At 47.1% G+C, this 14,547-nt stretch overlaps 1 protein-coding gene across 1 annotated transcript in view; it reads right to left on the bottom strand.

Annotated features, from left to right (window-relative positions):
• Positions 1-1,626: 1,626 nt before the first annotated feature.
• vwc2 (von Willebrand factor C domain containing 2) overlaps positions 1,627-14,547 on the bottom strand; it is a 23,684-nt gene continuing 10,763 nt past the window's right edge. Inside the window, exon 3 of the mRNA XM_063191834.1 lies at positions 1,627-2,012. Within this exon, the coding sequence (XP_063047904.1) occupies positions 1,858-2,012 (155 nt within the window). The 3' untranslated portion in view covers positions 1,627-1,857. The remainder of the gene's footprint in view (positions 2,013-14,547) is intronic.

Here is a 14,547-nt window from a genome sequence, read left to right as displayed (position 1 = left end):
GAACTTTTTTTCCTCCATAGAGTACCTGAAATCAATAAAGATCTTATTTATTTCCCAGAGACAAAGATGAAACGGCTGTAAGAGAAGTAATGTTTTCCTCTGGGTTAATACCTCACACACCCAAAAACCACAATCGGATTAAAAACGTCATCAATAAACACAGTCAGCATCTACAATTCACGACGCCGTCCTAAAATGCACAGTGCGACTTGATTTATTCGTAACAATTATACACAGTACAGGTATACATTGTTTTGTTTACAAAAAAATGCACTTACTGCAGAGAAACAAAAAAAACCCCAAAGATCTACAATAAATATACAAACAAGCTGTTGATTTTAGTTCAGTAGCGGAGGCCGCCAAACGCCCATACTGCGTCCTGAACTCGCGCTTGTCATAAGATCAAAAGAGGAGCTCTCATCTTTATAATAATCTAATCTAATGATTGGCACGATACATTCCTCAGTGTTGGGTAGAAAGCTGACCCTGTATACGTCGTATAGTACATCTCAGTATATCAAAATACAGTTAACTATAAAAAATATCTGTTTTAAGCCTTAAATCTGGATTTTTTTAAATCCATAGTTTTCCATAAAATGAATAAATTCATATAATGTATAAATGAATAAATAAATAAATAAATATCATTTTTTTACATTATAAATCGTCATAGAAAGTTTATATTATATATAATCATGTACTCCAAGAGACACTTGGTTTCATGCTGTCAGGTAAATAGCCCCACAGTGTGACTTGTTCATGTGTGTGTGTGTGTGTGTGTGTGTGTGTGTGTGTGTGTGTGTGTGTGTGTATGTGTGTGTGTGTGTGTGTGTGTCTGTGTGTGTGTGTGTGTGTGTGTGTGTGTGTGTGTGTGTGTGTGTGTGTGTGTGTGTGTGTGTGTGTGTGTGTGTGTGTGTGTGTGTGTCTGTGTGTGTGTGTGTGTGTGTGTGTGTGTGTGCGTGCACGCACGCACGCACAGGCTCGTGTGCCTGGTATACTATTTGTAAGGCGATGCGACGTTGGCAGCAGCACCGCATGGAACATTATGTCAGCTTTGAACGAGATGTCCTCTGTACATCAAGCATGCAAGGCAAAGCAGCCTGACAGGACAGGGCACTAACAGTACCTATGTGTCTCTCTATCCACCTCAACCCACCCCACACAGACCCCCCCCCAACACCACCAACCTCTCTGCTGCTGCCTTCAGTACCTGTCACGCCCACCATGGGGGTGATGGTGGAGGCCACCGTGTCACAGTGCAGGCTTGGTGTGGTGTGGTGTGGTGTGGGCTGCTTGTCAGGCCTGGAGGTGCGGTGGTGGTGGTGATGGAGGTACTTAGCGGCTGCTCCGCTGACAGGCACTCTGACACCTGCCACTGGCCCCGACCTTTGGCAGCCCAACCGTGCCCACGGTCCTCCTGAATGGTGGGTGGCTACTGCTGCCATGCTGTATGAATGTGCGGGTGTCCAGCAGAGTGTCTGAGTGTGTGTTTGATTGTGCTTGTGTATGTGTGGGTTTGCTCATCCGTGTGTGTGTGTGTGTGTGTGTGTGTGTGTGTGTGTGTGTGTGTGTGTGTGTGTGTGTGTGAGTGTGTGTATGTGTGTGTGTGTGTGTGTGCGTCTCTGTGTGTGTATGTGTCTGTGCGTGTTAGTGTAGCTGTCCAGAGGTGAATGCACTGTACTGTATGTGTGCATTTGCACACGCGCAGCACGCGTATACGCTACGTACGCATGTACAGTATATGTATGCGTGATGATGGAGAAGTTCATCAGCCCCCTTTTCCCTTTCCTCCATCAGCGTGCCGTGCCACCCCCAGAGCCGGGTTGGGGCCGGACCAGGGCCGGGGCTCGCACCTCTTCATCTGCGCCGCTTGCACTCGTTCCTGCTGCAGGTGGCCTGCCGCTCGATGCGCCACGTGCCCTCCTCGTAGGTGCAGTAGCAGATGGTGCACTCGTCAATCTTCACCTCGCGGCCCGCCGGAATCACTGCGGTGTCCGCATAGCAGTTGGGACCTACAGTGCGAATAGGAAACAATACAGAAAGAGAGAGAGGGACCGGGAGAGGGAGAGGGAGAGAGAGAGAGAGACCGTGAGAGGGGGACAAGGAACATGATGCACTACAGTAAGTCGCAGCAGGGACAGTACTTGTGTCATAGTGAGAGTGTGAGAGAGAGAGAGAGAGAGAGCAATAGCCAAAGAAAAACATAGCTAGTGAATGAGATAGAGAGAAATAGACTGAATGAGAGAGACAGCAATAGTGAGAGAGAGAGAGCGAGAGAGAGAGAAAATGCAGTGGTCAAAGAAAAACGTATTCAGTGAATGAGATTGAGAGAAATAGAGTGAACGAGAGAGAGAGCAATAGTGACAGTGAGAGAGAGAGAGAGAGAGACAGAGAGACATAGAGAGAGAGAGAGAGAGAGAGAGAGAGAGAGAGAGAAACAGAGAGCGAGAGAGGGACAAAAAGCATGACGTACGCCAATAAGCAGAAGCTGGGACAGCAGTGGTAGCAGCAGCAGAAGCATTAGCGTCTTAGTGGCTTGGCAAAAGTGCATCCTCTTCTCTGTTTACTGCTTACGGGGGTTCTTGCTGTGAACCCAAAGCCACTGTGCCAGAGAGTGTCAGTCCTCATTGATCTTTTAAAATAAGTCTGGACGGGGGTGTTTGTGTCGCACAGTTTCTTGGACGGTATACAAGGATACGTGCCTGCGTCCATACACGCGCACACACACACGCGCGCGCACGTGCACACACACACACACACGCACACGCACACTCACACACGTGTGCCGCGCACACACACACAATGGCGCACACTCAAACTCACTCATCCTCTGACTCTCCCTCGAAGACAGTCTGTAACTCTAACTGAGAGGAGCCGCATTCAACGTCCACTGCACTTCATTTTCATCTCCTCTGCCTCTCTCTCTCTCTCTCTCTCTCTCTCTCTCTCTCTCTGTCTCCCTCCCTCTCTCTGTCTCTTTCTCTCCTCCCTCTCTCCACACTGCAAGTCAGAGGGAAAAACGGGGCTGCAGGTTTCTCTGGACACGGTCCAGCCTTGGAAGGCAGAGGCAGTGGGAGGCAGAGACAGCTGCCTTCCAGCCAGCTGGGGGGTTCAACCCCCCAACCCCCCTATCCCCCATCCCTCACCCCACCTCCATAACTCACAGGTCTGGGCAGAACTAATGACTGCTCCCCACCCCCCCAAGGGATGGCACAAAAGCAGACAGGTACCAAAACTGTGTGGCATGGAAGAGAGAGCGTGAGAGAGAGCGAGGGAGAGAGAGAGAGAGAGAGAGAGAGAGGAGGAGTGACACGCAATGTGATGCAACGTATGCAGGCCAGTGGGTGAGTGCAGAGGATTGGGGGGGGGGGGTGCTCTGCCTTTCACGCAACCCATGTCCCCTTGCTCTAGGGCTGGGCAAATGCTAAAGCTGCTCGTGTGTGGTAGCGTGGGCTGTGAAAGCGGGTGGCGGGTGCCATGCTAGATGTGCCTTCTTTTTTTTTCTTTGTGGCGTAAAGAGCTGAATTGGATCCATGCCATTAGGCTACTTATGGTCTGCAAATGTCTGCTAAGCGTCTAAAGAGGCTCCCAGTGGCACTCTCTTTTGGGGATGCACTTGGCTTGAGGAGGGACCAAGTGCAGAATTATACATACTGAAGAGGGGAGGCTTAGTTTTTCACACACACATACGCATACAGTACACAGTGAATCATGCAGTGTTAATGTAACACAGACAAGAGTTAAATGTTATGTGCATCGTGTTGATCCTACTGTCAAAGTGTTGAAACAACACGCTCAAATTGACTGTGTCGTACACTACAACAAATCACCAGCCCATGAATGTATTTTTAATGTTTCTGCGTCTGAAGCTTTCCCACAGGTCTTGAAGTCATCACACAGTACATAAATGAACTCCCTCATCATCAAAAGGCAACATTTCTCTAAGAATAGCAGCACACACACACACACAAACACACACACACACACACACGCCACTTCCAATGGCAACCAGACACTTCGGGGCGGAGTTGCCGCACTCAAATGATTCTCAATCAAGTGAACAAAAGCGTCTGGGAAATGCCAGCGCCTATGATACTAATGTCGCTAATGACACATTATTAAATCTGATCACAGGAGGCTGTACGACATTTGAGGAAAATGTCCTTGGGTTCATAGGGGAATTTCATTTCATTGAAAAAAGAGGGTTGTGTGAAGAGAGAGAGAGAGAGAGAGAGAGAGAGAGAGAGAGAGAGAGAGAGAGAGAGAGCATCAGAGGACACTCTCACTCTCAAGTACTGAATGATGAAGACAAAAAATGAATTGTGTGCAGCGTAGTGCAGTGTAGTGCAGTGGTCTATTTCCGACCCCCCATTGTGGTCGCCAGTCTTCTATTCAACTCTACAACTCTTGATATTTATAATAAGTAGAAATGACTGAAAATGTTACACTCACCAGAGATTAACGCTTTTTTTTGAGTGGGACCACACATTATCTACACTTAATTGTCACTCTTTAAGACCTATGTTAACATATATATATACACAAAAAAGGGGTTCCACGCGCTTCTGTTTTTACATCTGGTGCATCAACGGGAGGGAGGCAGGTAATCTTGAACGAAGAGAAGACACCGGAGCAGCTCAGATGGGATGCTTTTTCTTTTTAATTCAAGTGCACAACATGTTAGGGACTAACGTTTCGATGGCAAACCATCTTCATCAGAGTCCTCTTTTCTCTGTCCTCTGATGAAGATGGCTTGCCATCGAAACGTTAGGACTCTGATGAAGATGGCTTGCCATCGAAACGTTAGTCCCTAACATGTTGTGCACTTGAATTATATATATATATATTTGAAGATTTTCTTTGGTCTTTTTCGACTTTATTTGATAGGACAGTGTGAGAGGAGGAAGCAAATTAAGAGAGAGACGGGGAGGGGTCGGCAAAGGACCCGGGCCTGGAGTCGACCCCGGGTCAGCCGCATGGCAGGCGAGTGCCCTACCGGTTGGCCACGGCAGGGCCATAACACGAATATTTTTTACTGTGAAGTCGTACAGTAGGGCAGTGTTCTATTTTCGACCTCCCATTCTGGTCACTCGAGGCTTCAATTTATCACATTTGTGCGTCTGATAGGAAGGGACGCGTTATGTGTTGCCGACAATGGCTGCCCTTGGAGGGATAACTTGTTATGCGTCTTGCTGGTTTCCAATCTATATAATCTCCGACAAGACCACTCCAGAGCAGACACATCCCATAAAGGCAGCCCATTTACCATAATGTAAAAGTTTTACGACAGGGGCTGTGAAATCGTATGAAATATCACAGCGATATACGGGCAAACCGAAGGAGACAAAGGAGGGCATCTCTCTCTCTCTCTCTCTGCCTCCTCAGCACCTCGGCTGCAGATATAGGTGGAGTCAAGGTTATCTTCACAAAATACACAGGACACTTGAGAGAGAGAGAGAGAGATAGAGAGAAAGAGAGAGAGAGAGAGAGAGAGAGAGAGAGAGAGAGAGAGAGAGAGAGAGAGAGAGAGAGAGAGAGAGAGAGAGAGAGAGAGAGAGAGAGAGCAAAAGAGATAGTGTGGAAAATATAGAAAACTTCTCCATCCTCCACTGCCCTGTAATCACTCAGGATTCCTAGTCTGCTCACACACACACACACAAACACTCACACACCCATACCCACACACACACACACACACACACACACACACACACACACACACACACACACACACACACACACATACCCACACGCACGCACGCACGCACGCACGCACACACGCACGCACACACACACACACACACACACACACACACACACACACACACACACACACACACACACACACACACACACACACACACACACACACAAAGCCGCCTCTCACAGCACAGCCTCAGTTTCGCTGCTCTTACATTTAAATAATGGGGGAGAGGGGCCCATGTAAAACGCTCCTTCAAAAATCCTGCTGATGAATCGCACCCAGAAAGAGAGAGAGAGAGAACAAGAGTTAGAGAGAGAGAGAGAGACAGAGAGAGAGAGACAGAGACAGAGACAGAGACAGAGTGAGAGGCAGAGAGAAAGTTGAGCGAAAGGACAACATCGAGGATGAGAACGAACGCCGTCGTTTCTGCATGCTGCCGTATCAATCAGTCATGAATATTTGGTTGATGCCGTCAAAGCCCTCTGCATCCCTAATGGCCTTGCCAAAACACACACACACACACACACACACACACACACACACACACACACGAACACACACACACACACACACTCACACGCACGTCTGTCCTCGTATGAATATCAACTCCCTGCAAGAAAATGTGTCTGTCACAGTCCATTCATCAAGCACATCTTTATCCCTGATTAGCTTGAAGTGTGTCTGTTACTCTGACTGACTGCTGCATGTGTGTGGCGTGTCTGTGTGCGTGTGTGCGTGTGTGTGTGTGTGTGTGTGTGTGTGTGTGTGTGTGTCGGTGTGTCGGTGTGTCTGTGTGTTTTGGGTTTTGGCTTTGTGGGGGTGGGTGGATGATTGGTATGTGTGTGTGTGTGTGTGTGTGTGTGTGTGTGTGTGTGTGTGTGTGTGTGTGTGTGTGTGTGTGTGTGTGTGTGTGTGTGTGTGTGTGTGTGTGTGTGTGTGTGTGTGTGTGTGTGTGTATGTGTGTGTGTGTGTGTGTGTGTGTGTGTGTGTGGGTGATTTGGCATTCTTTTACTGAAAGAATGAAAGAGTGAGAAAAGAGACAGAATGAATCTGCCAGTGTGTGTGTGTGAGTGTCATCCCCAAAACTCTAGATTCCCATAAATGCAAATGAGGGTGTGTACACACACACACACCCACACCCACACCCACACACACACACACACACACACACACACACACACACACACACACACACACACACACACTCTACACAATGAGCAATGAGCTGCAGGAATATGGGAGACCGTGAAAAAAAACAAAAAAGAAAAAAAAAGAGAAAAAGGTCAGGGGAGTCTGAAACAATGAGTCTGCTCCTGCGGTGTCTCTCCTTAAGCCTTCTGCCAAGCCCCCTTCATCCCCACCCCAAAAAAAAATCAAAGAACTACAAAGGTTACATGCATATAGTAAGAGACTGATTGGGGCGAGGGGGGAAAAAATCCCTGCCTCCCCTGTCAAGGATTACTTGTGTCTCGTCTCGTCGTCTGCCTCTCCTCTCTGGCCTGGTCGCAGCTTAATTGTGACGGACCGGGCACTGAAGGGCCATAAATCGCTAAAACGGACCAATTCCTCCAAAAAACTTGCATTTCGCGAAAATGAGTTGCAAAAATCTACCAATCACTAACCAGTCATTTCAATGAATAAATAAATAAATAAATCACTTCCTCGGTCAAGGATTACTCGAGCCTCCCTCTCCCGAGTCATACCCCTTAATTGTGATGGACCAGGCAATGAGGGGTATAAATCCTCTAAATGGACCGATCCCCAACCCCTTGCGTTAGATCAGCTGTGCCTTTTAAAGGCTGTAAAACAGGCGGATAATGAGGAAAAGGTCTAACAGATGCTGGCAAAATAGTTCCCACTTGCCTTGCTCACGATTCTTTTCGCTCATATGCACCGGCTGCAAAAATAAATACTACATAAGATTGTTAACACGGGGGGAACAGAGACATTTTTTTTGCAAGCAGCAGTGATTTCTGCCAGGCATAAAATATTCAGACCTCTTGTCGTGTCTATTAGCTTTGGGGGTGCCAGGGTTGCGGCGCTTTTTAATGTTCTCCACTGCAACGGCTTGTCTGCATACTTTGTTCCATTTGGCAACGTTAACAACCACATACACCATTTTATAAAAATAATTTCTCGCTGACAAAAAAAAAATGTGGTACTGACACGCTTTGTTATATAATCTGATAATTATTCTTCACATCCTGTTAAGACGTGTAGAGTGTGCACATGTCTTATCTATGCTGACCCGTCCGACCTTATGCAAACACACAGCCGCGGGAGGAAGGGATGTAGGAAGGAAGGAAAAAAAAGAACAAGAGGGATGGATGACAGTGGCAGTGGGGAGAGGTATAGGGCAGCGTTTCCCAACCTTTTTCGTCTCATGTAACCCCCTAGCCTTTTCGTTGTGCCATTAGTACCCCTAACTCATGTTTGACATCGCTTTTTCTATTCCAGTGTGAATATGATCCATGCATTTGTTAAAATGACCATTTTTCCAAGTACACCCTGCAGTGTGCTCGCGTACCCCTAGTGGTCCACACGCCCCTGGTTGGGAAACACTGGTATAGGGGATGCAAGGCTGTGGCTGTGGCTGAGGCTCACTGGCTGGCACCAAATTCATCTGCATTCTTCTCTACCTCTTCAATATCGGGGAGAATCAAGCGCTCTCTCTACAAAAGGGGATGAATACATCAATGCTAATAAGCATCCCCCCCTTTTTTCTTTTCTAGCTCCTGTCGTTGCTTGGTTGGTTGTCCGTCCTGAAGCAAGGCCAGATAGTCAGGCAGGCAGGCAGGCAGGCAGGCAGGCAGGCAGGCAGGCAGGCAGGCAGACAGTCGGCTGCAGGTACTCTCTCACCCTGAATTCCGCAACCCAGCACTTCACTCCACAAACTGCTATGAATATTCTGTCCTCCAACCACTGATCCACCCCACTACTCTCCACCGTGCACAGTAAAACAAGCTGTGTTAATTCAACATGTAAAGAGTACTCTGGCAGCAAATACACTGTAGATGTTAAATTGACTCAAATGCTGATTGAACACGGCATTTTTATTTACTGTGTATGCCCCCCAAATACCTCCACAAACCTCTCCACCAACCCGCCCCCAACCACCTCTCCCACCCCCTTCCAGACTGACACTGAGTACTGCGGAGCATCCTCTTCCCAGCAGGCAGCATCATCATCATCGTTCGCACGGCTGGCCAGCGGCCGGCGGCCGGCGTCTCTTTGCTCCTCCGCGGCTCAGCTGACCTGCCAGGATGTGAAGTGCTTTTGGCTCCGGCTCAGGGCTGTTTATCGCCACCTCCCCAGATTAGCCACGACCCCCAGCGTCTCTCTCACAGGCTTCAAGAGATGGAAGGCAAAAGGGAAAGGCTTGTTTTTGCCCGCACGTTGCCAAGGCGATGGCTAGCTGGATGGAGCTGAGGGGTCGGGGAGGAGGAGGAGAGCAGGGGGTGGGTGGAACGGTGATGTGGTGGTGGCAGTGGCTGAGGCCGTGTGGGGGGTGGCTTCATGGAAAGAGGCTAAGATTATGAGAAGCACGGCTTTACCGCGGACCGAGGCCCCTTAGCCTGTATCATACAGTAATCCGAACATGGGGTGGTTTATGAGTACGCGTGTGGAGGACTTGATGGGGAATGCAGTGGGTCTGACACGGGTTGTTGACAGAACAGAATGTCCTACTCAGGCAGCTTGTTAACGATGCCATTTATTTGTCAGACACTGGGATCAAGTAAACGTATGGACCAATAAGGTATTCCACTGCGGACAGATGCCCATTAACCTTCACAATGACTGACAAATGATGACAAGCAGATGTAACTAGAAACTATTTTGCTAATTCTGGCATATTTACATTACAACTATTATGTTCAAATACACATGTTCATCAATATGGTCCCTATCAAATAAACCATTTTCCTTCATTTTCAGAATACTGTGATCCGATCATGGGGTGGCCTCTGAGTAGGCATGTGGAGGGCTTGTTTGACGCAGTAGGCCGTCTAATCTGTGAGACACTGGGATCAAGTAAACATGATTTGGACAAATAAGGTTTTCCAATCATTAACCTTCAGTGTTGACAATTAAGGGAGACTTTCTCCGGGGGCATTTGTCTTTTGGTCGTGTAACTGTGATCGGAGCAAATTGGTTTGTGTGTAAAAAGCAGCTGGAGGCTCCTAGCCGTGTGTACCCTGTGCTGCGGGGGACATGCTGCAGTTCTGACACGGGCTGCCGCTTCAACGGAAAACCATCATCAGTGCTGTCAACCCGGCCAAGGGGTGCGTGATCCGAAACATCACTTTAAAGTGCTCATATTGTGAAAAGCAAAACACTGTTTTTCAGAGTCTGGGATGGGATGGCCCTCTTGGTTGAAGGAGTCTGTTTTTATGTGTGTATTTTTATTTACGTATGTGAAGCACATTGAACTGCCTCTGAACGTGAACGAATTGCTATTGCTATATACAAATAAACTCGCCTTGCCGTCCAAAAGGAGATATCCGACCACCATGTTGTAGTCTGATCTTATTATAACCTCATAGTAGTTGGGCACGGAGGACCTGAACCGGCATAATTGAGCAGTGATTTCAGGTGGGAGGGGTAAACCTCTGATGAAGTTTGAAATGATTCACGCAATCACTGACAATTGGACAAAATGTATTGCACTGTACGCAATCCACACACAAATGATACTCTACTACTAATCCGATGAGCAGGGATGGAATGCATCCTATGAAGTTGAATCCAGAAATTGAGATTAGGTCTGAGACATGAATCAAAGGGCTGAGGGTAGACTTAAACCGTGTCATTGTTTTGCAGCCTCGTCATGAATATAAACAGCATCTCCCTCCACTCTCAACTCTCCTGCAGCGGTTGGTTTCGTTTTTGCTTGTTCTCCAATCTCATCATTAACAAACCATTGGAATTACCAACACCCCAGACTAATTAGCGTGGGCAGAAAAAAAAGAAAGACAAACAGATGAACAGAAGCTCATTAGCACTTCAGGAAAATGGTCCGCAAACACAGCGGGGTCAGACGAGGATTGACACGTAGCTGTACCTTTTACCACAACACCGGCACCTAAACTCCACAATGGATCGAGAAAACACTTAAGTACACGGCAAGTGTACAAATGCAGCTGAACTATAACCAGAAGACATGTTTACATTCTACCCCATTCTCCTCTTTCTATATCCTCTCTGCTGAAACCGTATATAGTGTGTATATTGCAGCTGTCTGTGGTCTGCAGAGCAATATCTAAACTGTTTCAGATTATAACCTCTTGGTTGCCATTCTACCCTCGGCCACGCTCATGGTTCAGGTGGGGTGAGACGAGGATAGACATGTAGCGAAGGGGAGTAGAGTTGCCCTGCCCGGCCCTCCGGGTACTACTGTAAAATGGGGCTCTGACCACTACACCAATATTATGTTCACATTAGATATGGGAACTACTTTTAGTTAAATTAGACTACCTTATGTTATGCGCATTGATACTTAACCTACAGGTTACCTAGAGTAATAACACCTTTATTAATATAGTGATATGCCAAGCAATGACTGCACATTGTAATGATTTTTCCAAGTACCCCAGTAAAGGCAACGTTTACTTTACTTCGGTGTCCGAGTGGATTATGTATGTTGTGAAAGTGACAAACACAACAACCAAAGAGCCAGGCTCGTCAGATGGCAGTCAGAACACACCCACAACCCTAGTGACGTTCACGCAATCACAATCCTTTTACTACTTGGAATTCCACAATGAATAGAATGGATGAAACAACTAAAAACATGACAACAGCACAAAGGTAGTAGAATTATAAGCATACAGTATACAGTGTATTGTAGCTGTCTGTTGTGCGGCTCAATAGCTAAACTGAAAAAGGTTCAAAGTCCCTTTACACAGCCGACTGTATTTTGGTGCTGAGTGCTGACGAATTGCTTGGTTCACAACTCATACAAAAGAAGAGAGAATCACAGCACACCATTCATCTTTTAATTCATCTGATATCTAAATTGCTTCAGATTATACCCTTTGGACGGCCTTTTGGCCTCGGCCATGCTCATACTTAAGCCCAATTAATGCTTCCGACGCATAGCCTCTGACACTCAGGCACATAGCCCCTGTGGGCATAAAATCTCGACCATGCCCCCGACGCAGAGGCTCTGCGCGCGTTGTCGTGCACCTCAAAAACGCAACAAACACACACGACTCTCCGCAGGCAAGAGGCGCTGTGATTGGTCGTCTCAGCTACTTCCTTGTTCTTGTCGCAGCACAGTGCCGATAGTTTGCGAGAGCTAAAGACCTGTTTATATTCTGATAAATATATCAATGCTTTCTTTCTAGTGTGTGTAAGTAAATGAAGCTACAGTGAATGAATTGGTTGGCCTAAGTCACAAACGATGTATCAGTTATACATTCGCAGCACAATGCATGCAGTCTGACTAGATCTGTAGCCTAGTTTCTCCACCCAATGCAAACGACAGACTCAAATTCCTCCATGCTTGCATTTTCTGCAAGCAAAAATGGACTTGGTATTTCAAAAAATGATACCAGTGCCTTGCCTTTGCAATTTGTGTAAAAATACTAAGCTAACTGAGCTATAAAGCAACATTGCTTAATGGCCGTACTGCTTGCAGTTTAGTGAAGGAAACTCGCGCTGTTCCAAATGTGGCTCGCGATGAGTTGCGATGCGAGACCTCGCACGCAGAGCCACAACAGCAACACTGGCTCACAACCAGACCCAAGCTACAATTTGCGTCAGTTGATGCAGAACTGTAATTTGCGCTTTAGTCTGTTCAAGCTCGCTTTCTCATGGATTTCAAATGGGGGCAAAATGAAAACCCAGTATTTCCAACAGCTTCAATGGGACGAAGATGCTCCATTTCTACACCCACAAAAAAAACTGGATTTGAGTGCACACTGAGTTTCACACTTTCTTGGTAGCCAAGCCTCACTAGGCACGGGGAGAAACACTAGCCTGAGCTGACTCACCACAAAGGGTTTCTGGCCCATAAGAGACCAAGTTAAGGGGGATCTTTAAACGAGGCATTAAATAACCCATTGGTTCCATGCAAAACGCATACCTACGTATGCTCATTGACAGCTCCTGGGTAGGCCCTGGGAGGTGCACTGCATATGTGTGTGTGTGTGTGTGTGTGTGTGTGTGTGTGTGTGTGTGTGTGTGTGTGTGTGTGTGTGTGTGTGTGTGTGTGTGTGTGTGTGTGTGTGTGTGCGCACATCTGTGTATGTGTGCATGCACATCTGCGTGTGTGTGTGTGTGTGTGTGTGTGTGTGTGTGTGTGTGTGTGTGCATGCGTGCGTGTGTGTGTGTGTGTGTGTGCGTGCGCGCGTGCGTGTGTGTGTGTTGGGGGGGCACTGTATGCTTAAAGCGAATGTGAAACTTCTTAACCCCCCCTCACCCCATATTCCTGAAGACTGCTCCGCTCGCACAGATGTTCTTTGATATTCATGAACAACTGCCTGTGGTGATGTTAGCAGTGGCACTGGCTTTCATCTGCCCCCCATAGCACTTCCTCAAGTGCCTGTCTGTCTGTCTGCGCGGTGCGGTGCGGTGTGCATACAGCGCCAGATACACGTCCCAGCTACCGCGCTCGCCGGCGCTCCAACATAATGCTCCATTCACAGCCCATGAATAGTCCCGAGCCCTCTCTCTTCTCCCCCCTCTCTCTATCACCCTCTCACTCACTTTCTAACATCTCTCTCTCTCTCTCTTTCTTTTTCCCCCATCTACCTTTCTCCTTCCAAGTCTCTAGCTCTCATCCTTCTCTCTTGATCCCCTTTCTTTCCACCTCTTTCTTGTCCTATTTTTTCCTCATTTCTCTCTCTTCCCCACCTCTCTCCTCTCTTCCACCTCTCCTTTCTTCCCCTCTAATGAGTCCAGGATGGAGATGTCAAATCTCACCATAGCCTTTTTTCCCCCCCAAGTTCTTTTGGGAGTGCTCGTCTCTTCTCTCCCCCTGTGCCTTCACACTCACTTCAGATGACAAGGGTGTCGGCAGAGTCAAAGTAAGTGTAAAATAAGTGACAGGAGACATGAGAGTCTTGAACGCGGTAAATGAAGCCACCTTAATATTGTATTTGCATTTCCCATATCTACATCATTTATCTCTTTGGTACAATACATTATTAAGCATTGAAAAAAGAGAAAGCACAGTACTGGACAAAATAAGGCAGCTCGATCATACATTAAGCGAGATAACAAGGAAAGGCTTTCTCCACCACCTCCACCACAAAGCTTTTTTCCCCCGATAAGTATAATCTGGGCCATGCTTGCTCAAAGGACAGGGGTGGAAGAGAGAGTTATTTATAAACCTGTGAGGAGAGTGATGTCAGCAACCTCATTATGGCCATCCCTGAACACCTGACTAAAAAATTGACCGCATTCCAGCTTTTTGGATATCGGACATGGATTGCGGTTACATGCACGGAATATTTCCGCTTTCAAATGGAATATTGTCAGGGGTACAGGTTGTTTCGTCTAATGAATTGCTTCGAGGGGACCATTCGTATAAAACTTGGGACCATTCGTTATAAGGCATGGGATCTTTCGTCGAAGACGTCTACCACAAAGACCTACGAAACGTCCTTAAATTTGAACTAAACATCCTTAGTTCATCATTGTCAGTATTCTGTTTAGAAAAAACACATTTAATATCTGTTTAGTGTGTGGAACAGAGTTGTGCAACTGGATTATTCCCGGCACATGGCCACCTTCGGAGCTAACACGACTCGCGTGCAAACCAAATATTTTCATCATTTCATTTAAAATCAGAATATTCCTTGCATGTATTGGCGCTCATTGGGGATGGCATTACAATT

This window comes from Engraulis encrasicolus, chromosome 24, assembly GCF_034702125.1.
Source record: "Engraulis encrasicolus isolate BLACKSEA-1 chromosome 24, IST_EnEncr_1.0, whole genome shotgun sequence".
NCBI lineage: Eukaryota > Metazoa > Chordata > Actinopteri > Clupeiformes > Engraulidae > Engraulis > Engraulis encrasicolus.
This window is presented reverse-complemented; position numbering and strand designations above follow the sequence as displayed.